Source organism: Rousettus aegyptiacus, unplaced genomic scaffold, assembly GCF_014176215.1.
Source record: "Rousettus aegyptiacus isolate mRouAeg1 unplaced genomic scaffold, mRouAeg1.p scaffold_m13_p_16, whole genome shotgun sequence".
Taxonomy (NCBI): domain Eukaryota; kingdom Metazoa; phylum Chordata; class Mammalia; order Chiroptera; family Pteropodidae; genus Rousettus; species Rousettus aegyptiacus.
The window spans coordinates 32,490,184-32,516,450 of NW_023416291.1; the positions used below are offsets into that span (position 1 = coordinate 32,490,184).

The 26,267-nt window shown below is 33.6% G+C and overlaps 1 protein-coding gene across 3 annotated transcripts; it reads left to right on the forward strand.

The window, feature by feature from the left end:
• Positions 1–26,265, forward strand: ETFDH (electron transfer flavoprotein dehydrogenase). 3 transcript variants are annotated; one of them, XM_016138686.2, is made up of 14 exons: positions 2–217; positions 2,722–2,830; positions 7,140–7,280; positions 7,668–7,897; positions 9,201–9,282; positions 9,712–9,830; positions 12,180–12,257; positions 16,752–16,898; positions 18,046–18,186; positions 19,368–19,511; positions 21,642–21,810; positions 23,890–24,072; positions 24,364–24,585; positions 25,367–26,265. In XM_016138686.2, exons 4-14 carry the CDS (start codon positions 7,676–7,678, stop codon positions 25,528–25,530), a joined length of 1,671 nt encoding a protein of 556 aa, XP_015994172.1. In that variant the 5' UTR covers positions 2–217; positions 2,722–2,830; positions 7,140–7,280; positions 7,668–7,675; the 3' UTR covers positions 25,531–26,265. The 3 variants fall into 3 exon arrangements, with proteins under 3 accessions (XP_015994171.1, XP_015994172.1, XP_015994174.1); XM_016138688.2 differs by having other exon boundaries at positions 2,725–2,830; XM_016138685.2 differs by lacking the exon at positions 2,722–2,830 and having other exon boundaries at positions 1–217; positions 25,367–25,889.
• The last annotated feature ends 2 nt before the right edge of the window (positions 26,266–26,267 follow it).

Below are 26,267 nucleotides of genomic sequence, written 5' to 3' on the forward strand. Positions count from 1 at the left end.
AAAGGGGCGGGAACTCTGTGTAGTCAATCTGTAGGCTGAGCAGGTTGACAAACTTCAGCGCAGGGTTTGGTGGTTCCAGACAGGTGATGGCACCCTCCGAGGCCTAGAAGTATAGCGCCTGCGGCGAGCGACAGGCAGTACTCTTTCCGCTGTGTTCGATCGACAGTCCTGGTTACAGTGAACATGCTGGTTCTGCTAGCCAAGCTGTCCTGCCCGGGTGAGAGGGAACTTCGGGGAGGGATAAATGGAGGAAGGTCGAGAGGTCAGAAACGACAGACAGGTTCGCTCTTGGGGCCTATAGGCGCCTCTCTTCTCCCGGCTCTCATTTCGTCGGCTAAACTAGGACAAAGGTCACACCGTCTGCGCCTGGGGTTGGTCGTCCAGATGGGAAGAATTGACAACTAGGCTAAAGGTCATGAGCGAAGGAAACTTATCAAGACGCCTTCCTGGTGCACCCTGAACTGAATTGTGTAAAATCTTGGTCTTGACCCTTATCTCAAAGCCGAGGTGTTTTCTGTTGCATTGATGGAAAGGAACATGAACAAGGTTTTTCTCCTTGTTCCTGACTTGCTTCGCGTCTTTGCAGCCATCCTAGTGCATTTTAGGAATTTGAAGTCACGTCATGATTAACACTCAAGCGATGCCCAAGTCACCAGATTATAAATGGAGACAGGGATTTTTCCACATTGTCTAAAATTAACTGTATGGGCTTACTGTGTTATGAGTGTTACTCGAATGGTCACGGTGACTTGTGAAAATAACATCTCTACTTTCACTTAAAAAAAATAGAATAATGAAGATAGATATTTTGTTTCACTTGAAAACAAAATAAATTCTAAAATTCCAAAAAAAGTTCAAGACCTTGAATTCCCTCACAACTGGCTTAATTTTTTTAGTTTATTTAAGTTAATTTGCGGTTATGGAATAAGTATACATGTTGCAAATCCGAGGATATCCTTATGTAAATTTAAAGTAGAATTTTGTCATATCTGGCCACCATATGTTAAATAAGTAGAACTTTGTTTAAAGTGCCTGCTATCCGTACATGTAATACTACACCAAATATGCAAAGATGCTTTTTTTGTGGAATTTCAAAATAGATGTCATCTGCCCTAGTGCCTAATTTAGTTGAAGTCATTTTTGGTCCAGGTGCTAACAAAATCCCACCAAAATTACTATTTCCGTTTTACTTGGATGCTTAAATCATTGCCATTTTCATAGCCTGGTGTTAGTACTACTGCCAAGGAAGAGATAGACACACCTGTGCTTTCACTGTGACTTCGATATGGTGGTATTATAAGTTCAGTTGACTTTTGACCTCACTTCAGCCAAGGTGCCTAACTGTACAGATCTTTAAAATGAAATGTCAGATTTGTTTTCAGAAAAGAGGAAATCAGACAGCCCAGTTCCAAATATTCACAAGAAATTCATTAGCTGTATTAGCAATGGAATTACAGTTTTGTCTGATACCAAATCATCAGTTTTCAGAAGCAAATGATAATTTCTATACACTAAAGTGCATCATAAAACCTAAAAGGTTTTAATATCTTTTAATAAAATGTAAATTAATATTTTAAAAATATTTTAAAATTTGCTTTTGAATGGTGCCGTTCTATAATGTCTTTATGTATTTTATATATTTTCTAAGATTTATGATATGCAAAGGATTATCTAAGGTTTTAAAAATTATTCCCAGTACTACAGTTTTTAGGTAGAGAAACTTAGCTTACTTGCTATTGTTTTTTGAGTGATTATCAAAAACTGATTTTTAGTGTTTAAAAGGCTTTAGAGTTCAGTCATTCAAATCTCTTCCCCTCCTGCATTCATCATAATCTTTAATTATTAGTTGTCCGATGCTAGGTTTTTACCCTTCTAAAAAGAATACTTTTACTGGAAAGAATAAAACAAAAATATGTTAATTCTTCAGTTGGGTTCTAAAGAATAAAAATTTCTCCATTTAATCAGAAAAGAAAGAAAGAAAAAAACTTGTTTTCACTATAGCTCAGGTTCAGTTACTTCAGAGATTATTTCAAATCCAACTGTAATCTCAGAATTTGACTAATGTTGGAAAGATCAAGACTGAGCTTCTCTGGGATCATCTTGATTTATATTCATCTCCTGTAAACAGGGGTTGCACCTGCCACAAATATCTCAAGATCATGAAGGATAAGATGTGGCATTAAAATTAAAAATTCTTAACTGTTCAGTATGTTCATGAAAGTTTAAATTTTATTATATATTCCAAATCCAAACAAAAGTCTTGGTCTCTGCTATTCATTTGTTATAGTCCATATTTAGAAACATTCATTTCTAGGTAGATGCTTCATTATAAGAGACAAGTTAAAAAAAATTAGGAAAGGCCTTATTATTGCCCTGTAACCCAGGAATTAATTTTAGGAAATTAAACCAGAGATTTTCAGGTTCCTGGATGAAAGTTGAAATTGTAACTAAAAAGGTCCCTGTCCAGTTAACAAATATAAATTAGAAACTTGCTTTGTGTTAAAACATATACGAGATCCTACACCATAATATTTCCTAGATAAAGACTGACTATAAAATTTAGACCTGATGGAGAAGGGACAATTTAAATAACTTGCTAAAATTAATGAATTCAGACACAGAGTAGACAGATTCCAAAGCCTGTGCATCTAACCACTGACTTTCCATGTTGCCCTTTTGTGTTTTTGTTTTTAATTAATAAACTTTTTTTTTTTTTTTTAGCAGTTTTAGGTTTAAAGAAAAACCTGAGCAGAATGTACAGAGTTTCCATATAACTTTCCCCCATTCTTCATTAACATCTTGCATTGGTGTGGTACATTTGTTACAACTGGTGAGCCAATATTGATACATTATTATTAATAATAGTTTACATTAGAGTTCACTGTGTTGTACATTCTATATTTTGACAAATGTATAATGACAAATGTCTACCATTAATTACATTATCATACAGAATAGTCACTGCCCCCCCAAATTCTCTGTGTTTGATATATTCTTTGTGTATGTGTGTGAGTGAGAGAGATTTATTCATCCCTTTCTCTTCCTGAATGCCTGGCAACCACTGATTTTTTTTTTTTTTTTACTATCTCTTTAGTTTTGCCTTTTCCAGAATGTCATGTAATTGGAATCGTACAGTATGTAGCCTTTTCAGATTGGCTTCTTTCAATATGCGTTTAAGTTTCCTCCATATCTTTTCATAGCAAATAACTCAGTTGTTCTTAGTAATAATATATCATTGTATGGATGCACCACAGTCTTTTTATCCATTTACCTTTTGAAGGACATCTTCTGAGTTTTGACATTCATGTGAAGTTTTTTTTTCTTAATCGGGTATTTTCTGTCTTTTATTATGATATGAACACTTAAAATGAGATATACTCTTGCAATTTTTAGAACTGTATAATACATTATTGTTGACCATAGATACAATGTTATACAATAGATTTCTAGAGCTTTTTCATTTTGCTTGACTATAGGTTTTGGGGTGATTAATTTTCAATTCATTTGGGTCAATACCAAGTAGTACCATTACTGGATCATGTGTTAAGAACATATTTTGCTTTAGTTTGCATTCCCACCAGCAGTCAGAGTTTCTGTTACTCCACATCTTTGTCAGCATAAGATATTCAGCATCTTTTCATATGCTTATTTTCCATCTGTATATCTGTATGTCTTTGGTTAGGTATCTGTTCAGATCTTTTGCTGATTTTTCATTGATTTTGTCTTCTTCTTGACTTTTATGAGTTCTTTGTATATTTTGGATACCAGTCCTTTATCAGTGTCGCATTTTACAGATATTTTCTCCTAGTCTATGGCTTTATTTTTTCACTCCTTCATGTTGTTCTTTTACTGCTTCTAATTTATAAGTTTAGCTTGCCTTTTCACAAAGAAAGATGCTAAAAAAAGCATTAGCCTATTATATAAGACCGTGAGTGAATAGTAACTGAGTAGTCTAATGAAGGAGAGTATAAATAGAACTAATATTCAATCAACAAATATTTTATACCTTTATCTATAGACTAATACTGGATTTAGCATGCAATAAAGAAAAGACAGTTATTTTAGAACTATGCTATCTACTGGGAATTTCAGACAACTAAGCAAGACATTTACGTTTATATCATTTTTTGGTCATGTAGGTTTTTAACTTTTCAGTCAAATGATTGTATGATTTTTGAGATTTTTACCATACTTAGAAAAACCTTTCCAAATCAAAGATTCTAAAAAGAAAAAAAAAAATTACCAGCTTTTTCTCTATAACCTTTTGTGTGTGACTAAATGTTTTTAATAACAGTTTACACCATCTAAGGTGTACAGCTCAGTGGTTTTTAGTATATTCAGAGTTGTGCAGCCATCACCACAACCTGTTTTAGAACATTTTCATTACCCGCAAAAGAAACCCTGTACCCAATAGTGGTCATTTCCTAAGCCCTCCAGCCCCAGTAACAGCTAATCTACTTTCTGTCTCCGTAAATTAGTTTGTTCTGTATATTTCATATACATGGAGTCATATAATACATGTGTTTTTTTTGTGGATGGCTCCTGTCACTTAACACAATGTTTTTTAAGGATCATCCATGTTGTAGCGTATATCACTTTTTGTTGTTGTTGCTGAATGATATTCCATTGTACGGATATATCATTTTTCCATTTATCAATTCACTAATGGTCATTTGGGTTGTTTTTAACTTTTTGACTTGTGAATAATACAGCTATGAACATTTATTTGTGTACAAATTTTTATGTGCACATGTTTTTCTTTATCTTAGGTATATACATAGGAGTGAGTCATAGAGAAACTGTGTCTGATATTTTGAGGAACTGCCAGACTGTTTTCCAAAGTGGCTGCACCGTTTAACATTCCCACTAGCAGTATATGAGGGCTCCAGTTTCTCCACATGCTCATCATCATTTTTTATTGTCTGCCTTACTGATTGATTATAGCCATCCTAGTGGATATAAAGTGGTATCTCTTTGTGGTTCTGATTTGTATTTCCTGGATGGTTAATGATGTTGAGCATCTTTTCATGTGCTTATAGACAGGCCATTGGTATATCTCCTGGGGAGAAATGTCTGTTTAGCTCCTTTGTCTGATTTTTAACTGGGTTTTTTAATTATTAAAAATGAGTTTATATATGCTAGATACAAGTTCCTTGTCAGATATATATTTGCAAATATTTTCTCCCATTCCATGGGTTATCTTTTCACTTTCTTGATGGTATCTTTCGAAGCATAAAACGTTTTAATTTTTATGAAATACAATTTACCTGTTTTTTGTTGTTTCTGCTTTTAACATCATAGCTAAGAAATCGTTGTTCCAAGGTCACAAAGATTTACAACCATTTTTTCTAAAAAATTTTATTATTTTATCTCTTATATTTAGGTCTTTGATCATTTTAGAGTTAATTTTTTATCACCATAATCTTTATTTTTTAACTTTTTATTTTGAAATAATTTTAGACTTACAGAGAGTTTCAGAGATAGCACAGATTCGCTTCTATGTAACTATAGTATAATTATCAAAACTAAGAAAGTAACATTGATGCAATATTGTTAACTAAACTACAGACTTGTTCAGATTTCCTTTTTCTGTTTCAGGATCCAATCCAGGGTACCACATTGCTTTTAGTTGCCATGTGTCCTTAGTGTGACAGTGCTTCTGTCTTTTCTTGTCTCTCATGACCTTGACACTTTTAGTGTGGACTGGCCAGGCATGTTGTGGAATGTCCCTCAACCCGAGTTTGTTGATTTCTCATGTTTAGACTGAGGTAATAGATTTGGGGGAAGTATACCACAGAGGTGAATAGCCCTTCTTATCACATCATATCAGGGAGTAAATGGGTGATACCAGTATATCTTGTTGCTGATAAAGGAGGGAGGTATGCTTTTTTCCAAATAACCATCTCTTCTCTCGGATTTGAAATGGCATCTTTATCATATACCAAATCCTTGTGTTCTTCTATTTCTGAACTCTTTATTCTTTTCCTTTGATTTTTCTATTTCTTCTCCCTTTAATTATTATAGCTCCAGACACAAGTTTTTATATCTGTCAGGGCTAGTTCCAAGGGAGGAGTTTCTTTCCCTTTTTTATGATGAGAGATTATCAAAGAGGAGAATACCAGAGAAGGGAGTCAGAAATTGAAGATAATGGAGGAAGGGAGGATATCAGATCAGGAAATGGCCCTAGGAAGATAGCCTTCTCATCCAGATTAGTATAAGTGAGGGGAAAAGATATCTCTTCTATTATAACTGGAGAGAATGAGCAAAGAATGGACACAAACATGATTACTTTGGAGGTTGTTGCCAAGGAATTGAGAAAGTTCCCACCTAATTGCTTTTATGTTTCTGTGAGGTTTGGTATGCTAGGGTATCTGCTCTAGGTAAGGGAGGAAGGAGATAGAATTGAAGGTTAAGGGCAATAGAGGTTTAATGAACATTCTTGCAGATAAATCATCACACTTCTGTTTATTTCCATAAAATTCTATTTTCTAACTCAAAGAAACATTGCCATATGGGAGAGTCAACTTAATTTAAAAAGAAACTGACCATAAAACCCAGGTTGTCCACATTGTCTCAACATAATCATTTATACTGCCCCTTATTACTTTCAAAAGTATCCAGTTTGGGTGACAGATTATATGGTCATTCTATTGATAGCTTAAGCTTGACATGAGCTAAATTTAATAAATTAGTTTATTAGATATTTTAAAATGTCATTTGAAAACATCGCTTTATGAGAAAAAGCTAACTAAATTGTTCTTCTAGGAAAGACTACAATCTGTTTCTGGCCATATCACAACTAGTGGCTGTACAGCATAGATCTACCTATCCACCGAATGTTTGCAGTTTTGATAGGTCAGAATATAAACAGGTTTCCAAAGACAAGGTTTCACGTGAAATCACGTATGTTCAGGTCAGGAAAGTAGAGATCATCTAGTGACTCTTTACTTTTTTAGATGAGGAAACAAATCAAGGAAGGTTAAGTGATTTATTTAAGGTCTTAGGGCTAATTAAAAGAAAATTAACCAGAAACCAACTCTGATCCCCTATTCTAGATTTTTTTAAAAAACATTTTTCCTGTCTACTCTTGAGGAAAACTAATTGAAAAAATAATAATATTGTTCATAATTTTTATGCAGCATATCAGTGCCTTCGTGCCTTAAAAATTAAGAAAAATTATCTACCTCTGCATGCTACAAGATGGTCTTCAACTTCCATTGTACCTCAAATTACTACCCACTATACTATTTATCCCCGAGATAAGGATAAGCGATGGGAAGGTAAGTAATAATTTGTGTAAAATTGTTGAGACTTTCTAGATACTTTGTATCATTTTGTAGAGGGAAATATATTTTTCATGATAATGTAAAAAACATCTAACGTGTGAAATTTATTACATATTAATATTTGGAAAAGCAAGTACTTGCTAAATTTATAATAATAAATTTCAAAGCCAAAGGTTGGTTTATGGAAGCCAAAATAAGATACACAGTAGAACAGATCCTAAGAGACCATCCAACTAATGAGAATTGTCTGCTTTCAAAGGGACAATTTCTATAGATAATGCTCTGAAACAGTGGATATTTGTATCACAGTATGTGATTTCGTCAGGTCCTATTCACTTCAGACTTTTATGTATTTTTTAAAACTTTTTTTTTTCATCCCAGGAGTGAGCATGGAAAGGTTTGCAGAAGAAGCAGATGTGGTAATAGTTGGTGCAGGCCCTGCAGGGCTCTCTGCCGCTATTCGTCTAAAGCAATTGGCTGCTAAACATGACAAGGACATCCGTGTGTGTCTCGTGGAAAAAGCTGCTCAGATAGGAGCTCATACTCTTTCGGGGGCTTGCCTTGACCCACGTGCTTTTGAAGAACTGTTCCCAGACTGGAAGGAGAAGGGAGTATGAAACATTGTTTTTCATGCAAACTGTAATCTTTACCTCTGTTTCCAAATTATTGGATCATGGGAAACCCGTTTCATGTAATTCTGTCTTTCAGAGGATAAATTTTTTTTAATTTAAAAAGGCCAAAAAGAGATTGAATCATATCAAATATTGTCATAATTTTAAGGTATTAACTCATTTTTATATAGTGCCTTCTATGTGTATATTTATGTACTAGATTTATGAGAAGGCATTATCTTGAGAAGATCTTTGAAAATTTGTACTGAATAAAATACAGCATTTTGACTTTGAAAGTATTTCTTTTTCCATAGGTGTTTATATCATTGTTCTTAAGAAAATGTTATATAAATTTTCTGGGGTATTGCAATATCTGAAGCCAGAGGATAATATAATTTTCTAAAGAAATAAATTAACATGGCCTCCCATAACCAAAGCAGAAAAGGCAGAGAATATATGATATGCAGAGAACCAAATAAATGCTAGTTTTACTGCTCTTATAATTTGTATGACCTCGGTTATAATCTTACACTCTACATATCTCAGATTCTTTTTTTTTATGTAAGATGAGTTATATCTATCCTACCCTTTGGGTTAAAATCTGAATATACTTTGCAAAGGTAAAATATTATGTAAATATTTCTGTATTCTTTCCATATGGAATAAATTAAATTCCAAAAATTTCATCTCTACTGTTCCTTCTAAAATATCAACCTCCTTTAAACTAGAAATACTTTAATTATGCCTTATGAACTTTCATTTTTCAATATTACATCAGAAATAGATATCATTGAATGATTATTGACATATCAATTTTAATAGAAAAAGTTTCATGTATCAAAGTCCTGTATAGCTACGCAAATACATTCTATTACATACATATTAACTGTCTTTATCCAAAGGAAAAATAAAACTTGTCTTATGTTTCATCAAGCAGGAAGTTACAACTTGGAGCAAGTGCCTAGGCTAAACTCCCACAGAGACAGGGAGACAGGGAGACAGGAAGCCATCCTCTTTGATATTCTTATTTCAGAAATGTCTTCAAGGTCCCCAAGAAAGACATTTCTGGGATGCAAAACTGGCTTATTTAGCTTTTAAAAAAGATTCCTATACATCTCAAAGAAACAGGATTTACAGTCCAAGTTTTTGAAAGAAAATGATGAAAGAAAAGTGAGGGTAGTTTCCCTTTACTCTTTTTTTTCTTTTATTTTTTTCTTTGTTTTTTGATATAGTTTTTAAATTAGAATTTACCCTTACAAAAGTGAACTAAAACTTTTCTTCTCTTTCCTTATTTTGTTTCTAGGCTCCACTTAATACTCCTGTAACAGAAGACAGATTTGGAATTTTAACAGAGAAATATAGAATTCCTGTGCCAATTCTTCCAGGTAAGATATGATAAGTATTCATGGAATCATGGAATTCCACAGCCGAAAGGAGCTACATTTCATCTATTGAAATCCCTGCCTTTTATGGATGAGCTGGCTAAGGCCCAGAGATTTGAAGGACTTACCCAAAGTTATACAGCTAGCTTATGGGAAAGCAGGACTAGAACCCAGTTCTTTTGTCTTCCAGTCTAGCAGAACTGAAATAGCCTTGTCAGCCAACCAGGAATTTCTAATTTAGTGCTTTACTGTTGTTTTTAAGTTAATAATTAGAACTCTAGACCAAAATTATAAATAAATTGAAACTTCTACCATAAGATAATGTGTATATTTATGCAGAAATTATACATTGATTAGAATTTTTAAATTAGGTATTCTTGAGATGTTTTATCAATAAAAAGTTAGATTTATAAATTAAGCATGTATTTATAGGTCTTCCAATGAATAATCATGGCAATTACATTGTACGCTTGGGACACTTAGTAAGCTGGATGGGAGAACAAGCAGAAGCCCTTGGCGTTGAAGTATACCCTGGTTATGCTGCTGCTGAGGTTTGTACAGACTTGTTTTTAATATCCGTGGGACGTAATCTCTTGAAAATAAACCAAGAATGGTACAAAGGTTAAGAAATAAATATTTTAGAAAAGCCATAGGATTTTGGAATTACACAATTAGAAGGAATCTTAAATCTGTCTGTCTGATTGTCTATCTGTCTATCTACATATGTATTTTAGAGAGACTCTTAAGAAGATCTAATCCAAAGACGTATTAGACTTCCTTGTACACACATCAAGTGATTGGCAAACTTATGATCAAACCACATCAGGGATGGGAAAAAAAATCTCTGATATTTGGATTGTTGGTAATACTCTCTTCCTTATAGTGAATAGAAACTTATTTACTGTTTTATACTGTATAGGACAAATCTATGCCTTCTTTCAAGGGCAACTTTCCAATTATAATTGTGCCCTGCTTTCTTTTCTTCCCCAGGTTAAATATTCTCGATTCTTTCACCTTTCATGTTACATAGTTTGAGTTCCTTCAGCATTCTCATTGCCCTCCTCTGAATGCATTCCCTTTTTATTCCCTTTATGAGATGGCACCCAGAATGAATACACAACTTCAAGCCTAATGTAGAGCAGGTCTATTACCTTCTTCATTCTAGAAACTGTTTTTCCATTAATGTTCTCAAAATAACTACTTTGGCAACCATATCTTATTGTTGATTCTCACTAGTATTGTTGGGGAAATTATTGAACATAAAATCTGCTAACCCAGAAAAATCACCTCTACAAATTATAAAAAAGAATAAAGGCAGTTTTGTTATTGAATGAGTACTAAAACAAGATTGCAGTACATGTCACCAGCAGCCTGCTAAGAAGATTCCCAAGACAGAAAGAAATCTACCCTTTTGCATCTCCAGGCAGATACAACTCATTATGTACATTTTGTGTGTAACCAAAGGAGAAATAAAACTTCTTGAGTCTTTTGACAAGCAGCATCCAGCACAGACACCCACTGAGACAGGGAGACAGGATGCCATTCTCCTTGATGTTCACATTTCAAATATGTCCCTGAGGCCTCCTCCCCTACCAAAAAACACATTTCTGAGATGCAAATCTGGCAGAGTTTTATTTAACTTTTAAAAAGATTCCCATATATCTCAGAGAAATAGTTCATAGTTAAGTTGCCTAAAGAAAATGCTGAAAGAGTCTTGATGGGAAGGGGAGTTCTCTTTGGCACCAGGGAAAAATCGAAAAAATTTTTTATGGTTTTACCCTTACAGCATATATGTAAGTTAAATAAAGCAAACAGGACCCTGCATTATACTTGCTGGGACTAATTTCTGTTTTCCTAGCCCATATATATGCTTTCGGTTTTTGTGCCCAAGAGTGCGGTTTTACATTTCTCCTGGTTAAAATGTTTTGACTGGGATCAGTGTCAGAATCCCATATTGGTCATGTGTAGAATTTGTGATTTTCACTTTTTGAGTGTATGCACACACACACTTAGAGTCTGTCTTACCTCCTCTTTTCTTCAGTTCCTTAAAGGTCATCATCAATAGTTTAATGATTTGTTTGTCAGTTTTTTGGTACTCTGAGCCAGACTTCAGTTCTAGTTCATAGCCACATTCTACTCTTGATTCATTTTCAAGGTATCAAGGAAAACACTTATATCTTTCTTTTTTTAATCTCTATTGCTACTAATCTTTGTTATACCTTTCCACTCATGTGCTTTCTGTTGTGTGATTCAAGTGTACATTTTGTACTTTCCTATCCAAAGGGCATTTTCCTCTAGAGAGGAAACAAACCAGGTACAGGTTAGAGAGAATTACTTCTCATCCTCAGAATTATACTTTTGACCAGTTTTCCCCCTTCCTTTTTGCTGCAGAGATAAACATTAATCACCTATGGGCTGTCTTCAACCTCTCTTGTTTGGTTTTGTTTTGTTTTGGGGGTTTATTTGGAGTGTAGGGGATCTTAGGTCATTTGGGACAGGCTTTCCTGACACCATTCTTCTCTTTCCACTCACCACGATGTTCTTCATTAGTTATACCCCCCTATTTCAAGTTCTGCCCACATGTTTGCGATATCTGAACTCTTCAAAGAACTTTTGGGTTAACCTTAATGGTTTTTTGAGCAACCTCTAGTAGCTTTCCCATTTTCTTCCTAATTAAAGTTGTGGCATTTTTTTCATTTCCAACTGTTTGAGCTGTGTTCTTTTATACTATGGAAGGGAATATCTTAAAAACATGTCTCTTTTTGCCTGGACATTTTAAAGCCTATATTTTTATACTCTAGAAACATGTTCACTTTCTAAAAAACTCTAAGGCTGTTTCTTGTTTCTTTTCAAGGTAGTTATGAATCTTAATGTGATAATGAAATATGTTTTCATTTTAGGTCCTTTTTCATGAAGACGGTAGTGTAAAAGGAATTGCCACTAACGATGTAGGGATACAAAAGGATGGTGCACCAAAGGTAAACATTTTAATAATTGTGTACTTAAAGCAACAAAACAAGAATTGCTTTAAACTCAGTAATTTAGTCTTGCTGTGCATTAAGTGTATGTTAGAATTTTTCTCTCATTAAAAAATACAGAGGCATCTTTGAACATGTTTAGGAATAATTTTTTTTAGATAGAAATATGACTCATACAAATGTAAAAGAAATGTGTGTCAAAGATTTTATTTCATTCATCAAGGAAGGAATGAGTATGATGTTAATAACCAGTTCAAAGAGAATTCAGAAACCAGCCATCACCTGCATTGCCACCCCCACAGTTGTCCTCTCTGTGGATAAGAGTCATCAGCATCACTATCAGCAATACTGATAGAGTCTTCTGCTTGATTGTAATGTCTTTCTGTAGATATAAACCTGATTGTCTTCCTGTCATTCAGATATAAGCCTGGATGGTTTTCAGGTTTTCACACCTTGTATTTTTGAATTTGGAAAAGAAAAACTCTTAGGATGTCTATCTCACACTCTGTAAGATTCTTTGGAAAATAATATTATTTTTCTTATATTCTGTGTTATGGTTGTTTTCTATACTGTCATAATTTAATTTTAAATTCTGTTATTCCTTTAAAATGTTTATATTTAATATTACAACAAAATTGAAGCACACAAATTCTGTCATTTTGATATTTTATTTTTTGTGTGTTCTCTTATTCAAACGTATATTTGTGTTCTGTATTTGTAGAAACATTTACATTTTATATATTGTATTTATATAGATACAATAGCATAGACAAGTACAACAGAGTCCTAACAATTTGAGCTGCAAAATCTGAGTTTTTAAAATAATTATTTTTGTGCCAAAAGTTTGGAGTGGGGCAGCCAAGGATTTTGCTCACTCTGTTGTTCCATTCTCTGTTGAACCTACTGCAGTTAGGCTTTCTTCCCTCCCATGTCACTGAAATAGCTGTTGTCAGAGTCACAAATACCTCCATTTTGTCAATTCAGTAGTCAGTTCTCTGTCCTTTCTTACTTGACTTTCTATCTGGCAGCATTGACAATTGAATAACTTTCTGCTTGTAGACACACTTTCTTGACTTGGCTCTTCACGCCACCTCTTTTGGTTTTTCTCGTGTTTCTCTGGCCCCTCCTCTTGTTGCCTTGCCTGCTTTTCCTCTTCTTTCCTCTAAATAGATATTGAGGCTCTAGGGCTTAGTGTGGAGTCCTCCATCTACATTTTCTCCATAGTGACCTCATCCAGTCCATGGTTTTAAATACCTCTTCTGACTTTCAGAATCATGTGTTCCTGTTTATTCAATAACTCTTCTGCCATGTCTAATAGGCATTTTATTGTAAGAATTCTAACTTGGACATTTTTAAGTTTCAGAGGTCACCCAAGGTCAGACAGATATTAAGTGGTTGGGCTGGGATTTGAATATTGGCACTGCAGCTCCAGGGCCTGTCCCTTGAACACTGAAGGGCATGTTTTGCCTTTAAGAAGAAACAGAAATATGTTAAGTAGTATTTAGTTCATTATAATTATTTTATAATTGGTGCTTGGAAAACTGTATATCTATCTGGAAGCAAATAGAGTTGGACCCCCCCCCCCCAAAACAAATAAAATAGAGTTGGATCTTCGTTTTAAAAAATTCTGATGATTTCTTTCCTTTTTTTTTTTTTTTTTTAAGCGAGGCAACCTTTGATTGACCTCACAGATTTCAAGGACTTTGTCAGCTTACAATCCTTTATTTTTTATTTATTTTTTATGCCTACAGCACCTAGTCTTCTTAGGTGGTCTCCCATCCAAGTACTAACTTAGCTTTTGAGATCAAACAGGATTGGGCTTGTTCAGGGTGGCAGGGCCATAGACTAATGATTTCTTAATTAAAAAAAAAAAAATCAGAAAGAAAAAAAAATCTAGATTATTACAACCTAGGAGTAGGATATACCATCTTAATAAGAAATTAAAAATCTAGACAGAATTTTTTTACTAGGATTTTTTTTTTATTATTAAAAATTATTGGGATGACATTGATCAGCAACATCCTATCAGTTCCAGGTGTATAATTGAACAATAAACCACATGTATATATCGCATTGTGTGTTCACCACCCACAGTTAGATTTCTTTCTGTCACCACATATTTGAACCCCCTTACCCCGTCTACCTCCCTGCTCCCTCCCTTCCCTCTGGTAACCACTAGTCCACTGTCCATGTACATGAGTCTCTGTCATGTTTGTTCATTGCTTTTAGGTTTATATCTGACTTACTTCACTTAGCATGATTAGAGACAGACATTTTTTAACTATATGAAAATTAAACAATTCTGGGTATCTAAAGATACTATAAAGTCTGTGGATAAACAGTAGATCAGAGGAAACTCTGACTATAGTATCAAAGAGCACTAGTACACTGATAAGAAAAAAAGACAACACAATGGAAAAATGGGCAAAATCTAAAAAACTGACATTTCACAGAGCAGCAAATCCAGATGATCACTAATCTTAAACACTTTTCAAGAGTCCACAGCTTAAATATCATTTCTTCACAAAGGCCTCTCCTGTCTACTTCATTTAGAATAGTTTTCTTCATTTCTCATAGCACCCAGCACTTTCTTTCATAGCCCTTAATCACTCTGTGACCAGCCTGAGGAAAAGGGACATTTTTTTTTTTTTTTTACCGGTCTCTGTATTCCCTGTGTCTAGCATAGAACTTAGAACATTGTAGTATTCGTTTAATATTTTCTGAAACAAAAAAGGGATGCTGAAAACAGTAGTTAGAGAAATGCAAATTAAAATAGCAGTGGTATTACTACACTGAGCAAAAATGTAAAAGAAAGTTATATCTATCACTAGCTGGACTATAAGGAAAAGGGTCTTATACACTGCTGGTGGAAATATTGCTTCAGGCTTTTTGGAAGGCAATCTGGTAAACATCTAATAAAATACAAATAGTTGTGCCCTTTAACAGTGCCACTCCTGGGAATCTATCTTATAATAATAAAAGCACCCATATTGTAAGGATATATGTACATAAACAAAGGTGAATGTTTTATAATGTTGTTTATTGTTGCAAATAAACTGGAAACAGTGAATGCCATTACTCATTCGCAAAATAGTTGAGTAACCTATAGCATTTTCAGTACCAATAAAGAGAAAGATTTGAGCTATACAACGACTTGTAAAGATTCCCATGAAGTAATATTAAGTGAGAAAGGAAAGATTCAGAAAAGTTTGTATTATATGACCCTATGTAAACCAAAAAGCTTATCTGTATCTCCATATGTGCATGTGAATATATATTCTGGTAGAACTGTACAAACTAGGTTGTTAACATGGTTTATATGGATGAGTGAGGTGTAATGAGAGGATGGAGATAAGAAAATAGAAAGGTACTGATTAAAGTTATTTGTAGGATGTGTGTGCATGTGCAGTATATATGTATTATATACATATGACATGAATAAGCACTATATGGGAAAAAAATAGAAGTTACCAATAAACTTGTGAAAGATGCTCAAAACTCTCTAGTAACCAAAGATATTAAATTAATGATGAAATAATTCTCACTATTTAGACTGAAAAATTTGGCACCAAGGACATTCATCTGAGCAATCCTTAAAATAGTGAAACCCTGGAACAGCCTAACTGTCCAACTATTGAGAATTGGTTGGAAAATTAGGGGAATCTATTTAAGGATTAAAAATGAATACTTGATTTGGTATATATTACCTTATGCAAATTATTTGATAATATAATACGAAAACTGTTACAAACAGATTGTCAGTCTCAACCTATTTTTTTGTATGACTGTGTCTGCATATATACATATATGTAAATATGTGAATAGGGACGTATCAGGAAAGATATATTTCATTAGACTTTCCTGATTATTCAATATTTTTTTATTCAGTAACTTTATTGAGTACCTAGCATGTGCCAGGCATAAGTGAAAAATATAGAAAGTGAAAGAGAAATGATTTTAATTGTAGCTTTTTTTTTTCCTTGAAAAATTTCAGTTTTACAATATACGTTCAGCAGAGAACAGGTAAAATTAAAGTGAAAAAGGAAGGTAGCCAAAGAGTATGTTTAGTATGGTCTTCTTTTTTTTTGAAGGTTATAAATAGGCTCTGTGAGTCACAAGAAAACTATTAAAAGTGTTTTGTGCTTCAGATGATGGGATTGGTAAAACCAGGAACAGTGAGGAATCAATCTTTCATTTTTCACTTTCTCTTTATTTTTAGAGAATTTTTTTAGCATGAGCAGACTTTATTTGCTTTTTTAATTCTTACAAACTACCATTTTTTCGAAGTAAAAACTATATACGTATATAACAGACACAAGATATATTATAAAACAAATTAAATTCCACTTATAACAGTAGTTAGTTTTATTTTTGATATATTTGCACACTCTTCTATACCTAAATCATAGTTTAATTTGAGGCTGACCAGAATGTGAAAATTTTTAAAATTTTTTAAATTGTCATGTGTTGCCATGTAACATTTTTATTTTTTAGACAACATTTGAGAGGGGACTAGAACTACATGCCAAAGTTACAATTTTTGCAGAGGGTTGCCATGGACATCTAGCCAAGCAATTATATAAGAAGTTTGATTTGAGGGCCAGTTGCCAACCCCAAACCTATGGAATTGGACTGAAGGAGGTATCCTGGTTTGTTTTGGTTTGTTTAATGGCAAAAGTCATTTGTATTATCATGTAATTATATTGATTTAATTTTAGAGTTATAGTTTTCGTAAACTTGAAATGTTCATTGTGACAATATTTTGGATATTTTTCAAGAGGAGAAAATGTTACAAATCAATTTTTATTATTATCTAAATTGTATCTTTATGTTGTAATTGTTTTATCAAATGTTGCTTAAAATAAGTCTTGAACTTGAAAATATTTGTAACATTTTTTTTTCATTATGATGCCATCTGCCCTAGTAGGATTTGACCTGTTATTCATATGCTGTTTGTAGGATGACCATGTCCTACAAAAATTGTTTTTTTAGAATTATAATATGAAGATAATTTAAGTTACGAAACATACACAGACATAACATATTGATCTGCAACCTAAAATTTAGTTTAAGTGTTGTATATTTTCTCAGTTCATCTTAGGCTTATTAAAGTATAAAAGTTTCCTTATAATCCTTTTGTTTAAGTTTATTTTTAGGGCAAAGCTCAGGAACGCTCAAATTCTATGTATTGCTAAGTTCATTATATTGTGAATAAGGACTTAATTGTTTTGGTAGATTGTACATAATATCTGATTTTTAGATAACATTTCAGCTGGAAATTTTTAAATATTTTAAACTTACCATTTTGAAAATAGGATGAACAATTTACTTCAACTGAGGAGGAAAGAGTGCAGGCAGCAATAAAATATTTTATTGAAGAATAACACATGCACTTTAACAGATCTTAAGTGTACAGTTCAGTTAATTTTTATAAGGTGAACACACCTCTGTAACTACTACGCAGATCAAGACAGAGAACATTACCAACACCCCAGAAGTTTCCCTCATCTCTCTGTGGCATTTCCTGTAATCTCATGAAAGTCTTATTGATTTGAGAATCTTATGTCTTAAAGAGTTTGTAATTTTTCTGACCTGTTTATTTACTCTGATTCATCATGCTGCAGTTTGGTATAATTTTCTTTGATATTTGAAGTACTTTTTTGTGTGTTTCTGTTGTTATAGTTTTTCACTTGTCATTTTTTATAAATAAGAGAAACTTGGCAAGTTTTAGACACTGTGGTGACATAAAAATTTAAATAATACTCTAGGACTTTTTTTTTTTTTTAAGCTATGGATTATTGATGAAAAGAAGTGGAAACCTGGGAGAGTCGATCACACTGTTGGCTGGCCCTTGGACAGACATACTTACGGAGGCTCTTTCCTCTATCATTTAAACGAAGGTGAACCCTTGGTTGCTCTTGGATTTGTGGTAAGTTGTGTGCCCATTATGAAGTTCTACTGTTAGGGTCATTCGGTCATCAGTGTTATAAAACGAGGGGTTTGAATCTGGAGAATGTAAAATGCTAAGTTTACCTTCTAATGTTATCAATTTGTAAAGTGCTTATGGCTATTATAGACATTAGTCTACTTAAACACACATAGCTTTAGTACTTATAGCTACTACAAGCCACCCATTGTGATAGGTGCTTCACTGAGAATTCTAAGTTTCACAAACATTCTAAGAAATAGGTATATCTTTATTTTACTTGTGGGAAAACTGAAGTCCAAACAAACAAGTTAACTTTCTCAAATATACCTATTAAATGGCAGATGTAGGATTCACACCTGAACCTGACTTCATTGCCCATTTCCACTATGGCATGCTGCCACTGAAAATGAAATCAGCACTGGGTTTGAACCTATAACTTAAAAAACATGGGCATTTTTTCTGTTTTTGGCGACTTCCGTCTTTGTAGTAAGTTACATTACATCTTGAACATTACAGGGAACAGAAAAATAATGAGTGTCAGCACCTTGGAATTGGTGCTTCATAGTTTAATATCATGATTAAATCTGCTTAGGTAGATTGTTAAATTTGACACCCAGGCAAGTGTTCAATGCATCACCTTTGTGTAGTTGTTCTAGTGACTTAACCTTTTCAAAGCAAAAAAGGCTAGGCTATTAATTTCGGCACTTTGGTAATGCCTTATAAAATATAACCTTCAATATTTTTGGTCCTCTTTTTTTCTGAGTTTGATTCTATCCTACTCATTTTTGCGTCAGTAATACTATATATAGCTTATTTCTAGAGTTGTTATTAATAAATGAATAATAAATAATTACAACTCCTTTTATAGAAACATACGTTCAAATATTTTTCTGATTTGGACTTTGATTTACAGAGCACAAAGGTTTATTAATATGTTCCAAATATTTAAAGTTTTGCTGATTATAAACACATGGTATCTTTTGTTTACTCTTTCTTTTCCAAACATTTTATTTAGTTATTTAAGTCTAGGTTACGGTACATGTTTTTCCAAGTACTTTGATCACAAGAAACTTAATGTATATGTTTTCTGAAAAATATTGTTCACATTTTAGCTTGATATAATTTGAAATTAAAATATCTAATTGTATAGTTATAACACATTTAAATATAAAATTTGTAAGGTTGGTCTAGACTATCAGAATCCATACCTGAGTCCATTTAGAGAGTTCCAGAGGTGGAAACACCATGCCAGCATTCAGCCAACGCTGGAAGGCGGGAAAAGAATTGCATATGGAGCCAGAGCTCTGAATGAAGGTGGCCTTCAGGTAACTCTCCCAACTTTTTTATTCCTTATTCAACATTGAAAATATAATGTAACATTTAGATAAATAATAGAAAATTACCTCTTTGAAAAAAATTTAGGTAATTAAGTAAAGCACCTAAGTGTTTATAAAAATTGAGTCACACTGTAGTTAAATAAATTACACCATGAATTTAGTTTTAAGAATAAATTGACTTCCAGAGGTTAATTCACAGGCTTTATTTCGTTAGTTTGTTTTTAACCAGAAAATTAAAACCATGTGATCTCAGATATATCCCTTTATTCCTTGGCTGGCAGGAAACTCAAAGGCAAACTAGGTTTTCGGCAAAGGTGATTAATTCATCCCAACTACCTGGTGACACCCATGCCTTTTAGGTGGCCTCTGTTAAGATTTTACCTTTAATTGTCCAATTTTAGTATATGTTCAAAATAAATTTTATCAAATACAGTTAATGTATTAATTATATACTAATCGAACGATGAAATATGACCTAGATAGCTTACAATGATAAAGCCGTTAGTACTGTTGTGGAAATAGTATTAGACAGGTAAGATGATCTAAAACACCAGCTCTAAAACTCATGCCAAATGATCTGGAGCAAGTTACTTCTCTGGTCTTAAGGGATCATATACAAAATAAAGATGACCCCTTCTGTCTAATGTGTGAGGAATCTAGAACTATTTTAGAAATTGTGCATCTTTTAAAAAAAATCTGTTGTAAAAGTAACAAATAATAGAAAATTGGTGGGGGAGATAATTGACTTAATCTTTCAAATCAAGTTCTAAATACTTCATTAGTGTATCAATAATCCATGAAGTCAAGTAAAATCATAAATTTAATTATAAATTATAAATTTATAAATTTAATCACTAGAATTTAATCACTAAATTATAAATTTAATCACTAGAATCTTATCTTAATATAACACTGACCCTAAGCTCATTTGCAATGGAATTACTTCTCGTGCATTTGCTTTTGTTTCTAGGGTAGCAATTCATTTTAACAAATATTTATTAAATTGCTTAACTATTCAAGTCCATTTAAACTCTTGAATAAAGTCCATAATACCTACTGCCAGTCCAAGTCTGCTCTTTTTAATATGTAGTATAAAGGTTTTGGTATATTCAACCATACATACAGATTCTCATTTAAAAACATCTGCCTGTGTGCTTCAACAGCTCGGATGATTTTAGATTGGCAGGATGACCACACTTTTTAAATATTCTGATTTAATTAGTCAAAGATTCAGAAACTTACTTTCCATAAGTTTTTGAAGACTCTTAAGAGGCATTAATTTGGAACATTCAATTTTATTTTGAGCCAACAAATATTACATGATTTTTTTTATTTCTCTTTCTTCAGTCTATACCAAAAAGTCACTGTTCTGGTGGATTTCTATTTGTAGCCTTAATTAAATGAATGCCCCGGAATACGGCATTTCTCAGTGCAAATTTTCCTTGTTCCCTAGTTCCTTAAGAAAATGCCGGGACCAGTAACACTGCCTATACATAGGGTAGCATTGTTTTTCATTAGAATTGTATATTGAGGCCCAAACAACTATCTTAAAATTTAGTTTGGAAATTCAACTTTTCTTAAGTTAATTAAAATGTACTTAAGGGGTAGGTAATTGTGGTGATGGCATGATTAGAACCTAGGTTTCCATCCCTAATATATTCAAAGGAAAATTTAAAAAGTATATAGAGTTAAGATAACATCCTTTGTAAATCATGTGTTACCAGGAATACATCTAAAAGTAGATTACAATTTAGATAATAGTCATTCAGGTTTAGGGAATATTTTTAACTATGGCATGATAAGTATAAATAAAAAGTTTATTTAAATATGTTAATCCTCTCATCTGAAATCTGTCTCAAGTAGATTAGTCATGGGGAGGGAGAAGGAAAAAGACTAGAAAAATAGCAATAGAATCCTTATTTAAGAATCCTCATTCTTAGGGGAGGGGGAAAAACTACCCTCACTCTGACTTTTTTCCTTCAGTATATTCATTTTCATTTTTTTTTAAATGTTTTTCCCTAGAGCTTTAGAAGACTTTTAGAGGCTGTAATTTAGAGTGCTCAGTTTTTCTTGTTTAGTTTGAGCTAACAAATGCGTTTTAAATGTTTCTTTCCTCAGTCTATACCAAAACTCACCTTTCCTGGTGGTTTACTAATTGGTTGCAGCCCTGGTTTCATGAATGTTCCCAAAATCAAAGGTACCCATACAGCAATGAAGAGTGGAACTTTGGCAGCAGAATCTATTTTTAATCAGCTAACTAGTGAAAATCTCCAGTCGAAGAAGATAGGTAAGAACTTCCTATTCAAATATAGAAAATTGTCAAGTTCTTCACTGAGAGATTTAAAAAGAAGTTAGGTTTTTAATGTATATTTCAATTGCATTAAGCATTTGTTCCTTTTCACAAAGCATTAAGATGTATGCTGTGCAAAGAAAACTACATGACCCACTCTTAATAATAATTACTGAGATTTTTACAGCAATTTTGTTTTCTTCATATTAAAAGTAGAATAGTACCAATAGTGTCCTACTTAGAAAAAGATTTCAAATTGGATAGTACTGTGTTACTGTAATACATGTAATATATACATGCTAAGATACCTTACAAATGCTAAAGTATCTCCAGTCTGAAAACAAAACAGCTTTGCAAACTCCAGAGTCAAGCAGCTATTCCTTAGCAGGCTTGGCAGGCACAAGTGTATATGTTACCCTTCCACTGTGGTGAAGAACAAATAGCATTTAGACCTCAGTAAACCCTTAGTCTAAAAAGATCCTCTAGTGATTCTCAGTATTTCTCAGAGTAAAAGCCAAAGTTTCCTCACTCCTCTGACTTCTTCTCTTTTTACTCTCCATTCCAGCAACACAGACTTTTTCACCATTCCTGAAACATGCCATACATACTCCCTTCTCATGGTCCTTGCTCATGGCTGACTCCCTTGCTGCCTTCACCTTTGCTCAAATATCAGTTTCACAGTGGCCTTACATCATCCATAACAATTTGCCATACACACACCATTCTCAACCCCGCCCCCCCCCACACACTTTTTTTCTATACTATTTTCCACCTTTTGGCATACTATTTAATTATTTATCAGCTTTATCTCCTGCCTCTTGGTTGGAAAACTCCAGAAGAGGAACTTGGACTCCCAAATACCTGGCACCATAGTAGCAACTTAATAGATATTTAATAAATAAGCCTTATTCCCTTAGAATCCTAGATGACAAATGTCCCTCCAGTATGCAACCTGATTATGCCTTCAGATATCTTTGCAGGACTGGAAGCTGGGGTATGGGAGAAGGAAGATTAAGGTAAAACATAGAAAAAACAAGAGGGTACTTGAGGGAGAAAGGAAGAGGCAAGACAGAGCCTAATGGTTGAGTAGTAACTTTTTTCCGAATTTTCTTGCCAAGCACTTTTCCTGTTGGGACCACCAGTCACACTTGCATCTTATTGCCTGCACATAGTATACATATAGACAGTACTGGAGCAAGTAGATCACCAAAGACCAGATTAAAGCCTGAAGGAAAAGGAGATAGAGCCAGAACAGGAAACAGTGACTGGAAAGAGTACAGTCACTAGTTCTCAGAGTTAACAAGAACCAATTTGTCCTATTAAATATTAAACGAATGCACCAAGTTTTAGGTATTGTTATAGTTTCCTACGGCCACCACAACAAAGTACCACAAACTGGATTAAAACAACAAATTTATTGAGTTCCATGGGCTTGCAGTTCGAAATCAAGGTGGTAGCAGGACCATACTCTCTGAAGTCTCTGTGGATGAACCCTTTCTTGCCTCTCCCCAGCTCCTGATAGCCCCAGGCATTCCTTTGATTACAGCAGAATAACTGCCTCCATCTTTACCTATCTTCTATGTCAAAAGGACACCAGTCATTCATTGGATTAAGGACCCACTGTACTTCTATATGACCTGACATTAACTGATTACATGTGCAGCAACCCTTTTAAGACCATCTTAAATACTGGGAAGTTAGGACTTCAAAATACCTTTTTTTTGGAGGGGGAGGACTGTGAGGGAGGGAGACACAAGTCAACCCATAACAGGTAGAAGTGTTTCATAGGTAGCATAAACTTTTATCTTAAGCTTCCTTTTCAAATTCAGCTGAATTTTGAAACAACTTTCCATGCTATCAGTATAAGAAATATATAACAAATATAATAAAGGGTTATCTTTTTGGAAGATGCCAACATTTATACATGAACCATTCAGGTGCGATCTTCTATGACCACATTTCTTAAAATTCCCTAAGATTCAGTCATCAGGTATTTCAGTAGCATAATAACTTGATACAGTATTTTATACTCCTTGAGGCAATTTCACACTTAACATTTCATGTTTTTAATAAAAGGACTCCATGTACCTGAGTATGAGGACAATTTGAAGAAATCATGGGTGTGGAAAGAGCTGTACAGTGTTAGAAATATCAGACCGTCCTGCCATGGAATCCTGGGGGTGTACGGAGGGATGATTTACACTGCAATCTTTTACTGGATATTTAGAGGAATGGAGCCATGGACTCTAAAACATGAAGGTAATTCTAGCATGTTTGAGAATATGAATGTTATAATCATTAAAAATTCATGAATGCGATCCATTTAGTGGAGAAAGTAAACTTTTAAAAATGTTTTAAACTTGCTTTAGAGAAATGAAAAATTCAGTATCTTTAAGAGACATTAAAAATTCATTATCTTTAAGAGATATTATAGTATGAAGGCTAGTCTTATTTCTTTGGTATATTTTCAAGTTTTTATAAAAATATTTTTTAAACTACTTTAAAATTGGTTGTATTTTTATTAAAAAATCTTCCTCAAAACTTTTGAAGGTTCTGACTCTGATCAGCTTAAGCCAGCCAAGGAGTGCACACCTATTGAGTATCCAAAACCTGATGGACAGATCAGTTTTGACCTTTTGTCATCTGTGGCTCTGAGTGGTACCAATCACGAACATGACCAGCCAGCACATTTAACCTTAAAGGACGACAGTGTACCTGTAAAAAGAAATCTGTCAATATATGATGGGCCTGAACAGCGATTCTGCCCTGCAGGTCAGTAATTAACTTCCATGCACTCTTGAACTATGAATATTTGCTTTAAAAGTGTTGGAAATATGCTTTCAGTGCTTTAAAAAAAATGTCTCCTTCCATTGCTTGGAAATTATGACTCCTATATCCAGCTTCCTTTGGTTCTTACTCTAACTAGCAATGTTAAAATAGAGATTTTTGATAAGCCTAATTCAGATGACATCTCCCAAAAAAAAGCCTGTGACTAACCTCAGACCAAGATAAGGATTATAGAAGAGCAAAGAATACCTTTCCATGACTTTTTAAAAATCATTTGTTATGGCTGCTGATACACACACACACGGTGTATGTGTGTAGATGCTAAAATGCTAGGCTATAACCACATTCGCTCAAAGAAATGCTCCCAAACTTTAAATTCATCATGCATACTGTTATCTTTTAGTGCTAAGTTTTCAACTAGAATTCTAAAATAACTTGATTTCAAATATTAGAAGTGTTCAGATATGTAAAAATCAGTACATTCTAGAGAGGGATCAGAATGTAAGCTCTTTGAGCACTGGTACTTGACTTTATTTCTTAATCATTTCTGACATTGCACTGGGTTATGAACTCTGAGGGTAAGGGCTGATCTGTCTTTTCAGCTATTATAGCTGTAGTGTGTGTCTATATGGGGTCTCTGTGGATAAACATTCAGAAAACAAACCTTCACGGTTTCTATACCTACTATTTTCAGGACTTCGATTCCTGTTTGCACTTCAAAAGTTAAAAAAAATTAGGTATTTCATATTATTATTTCTCCCCACAGGAGTTTATGAATTTGTACCTTTGGAACAAGGTGATGGATTTCGGTTACAGATAAATGCTCAGAACTGTGTGCACTGTAAAACATGTGATATTAAAGACCCAAGTCAGAATATTAACTGGGTGGTACCTGAAGGTGGTGGAGGACCTGCTTACAATGGAATGTAAACTGCAACTGGTTTCATTTGCAGGCAAGTTTGATAGCCACTTTAAAATGTATGGTAAACTCTAACTTTAAATTGTTAAGAAGTTAACAAGTGTCAAAATATCTTATAGCATATTACTGATCAGAATGTTCATAAATTATCAGGGAAATAGAAATTTTATACTGTGCCTAAAACTGTCCTATAAAAAATTATCAATATTTATCTTAAATAAAATTTTGTAAGTGATGTATCTACATACCTCTTTAATTCTTCAAAAATTCAGTACCAGCAGCAAAATACACTATATTGGCCTTTAAAGTACATTTGATTCATCAAATTCAAAACTTCAAGTATAAAAATAAATGTACTTCCTAGACCAGAGGTTGGCATCCAGGACACTTTTCTTATAGTTTTATTGGAACACAGCTATGTCATGCCTATGGCTACAACTGCAGAAATGAGTAGTAGTGGCTGACGACAATGGTCCACAAAGCCTAACATTTACTCTCTGGCCCTTAGAGAAAGTATGCTGATACCCGAACATGTATGTCTGTATTATCTGTAAGTATAAAACGCACCAGCACAAGCCAAACACAGTTTATTGAGAGCTACATCAAAAACCTGAGGAAAACAATATACAGACTTAAACTTTCATCTGTTTATTCAAAAAGATGTGTTTTTAGGAGTTTAAAAATAGGTTGGACACCAGTATTCTTTGTAAATAATGCAGAAAGCCTTAAAAAAAAAAAAAAAAAAAGA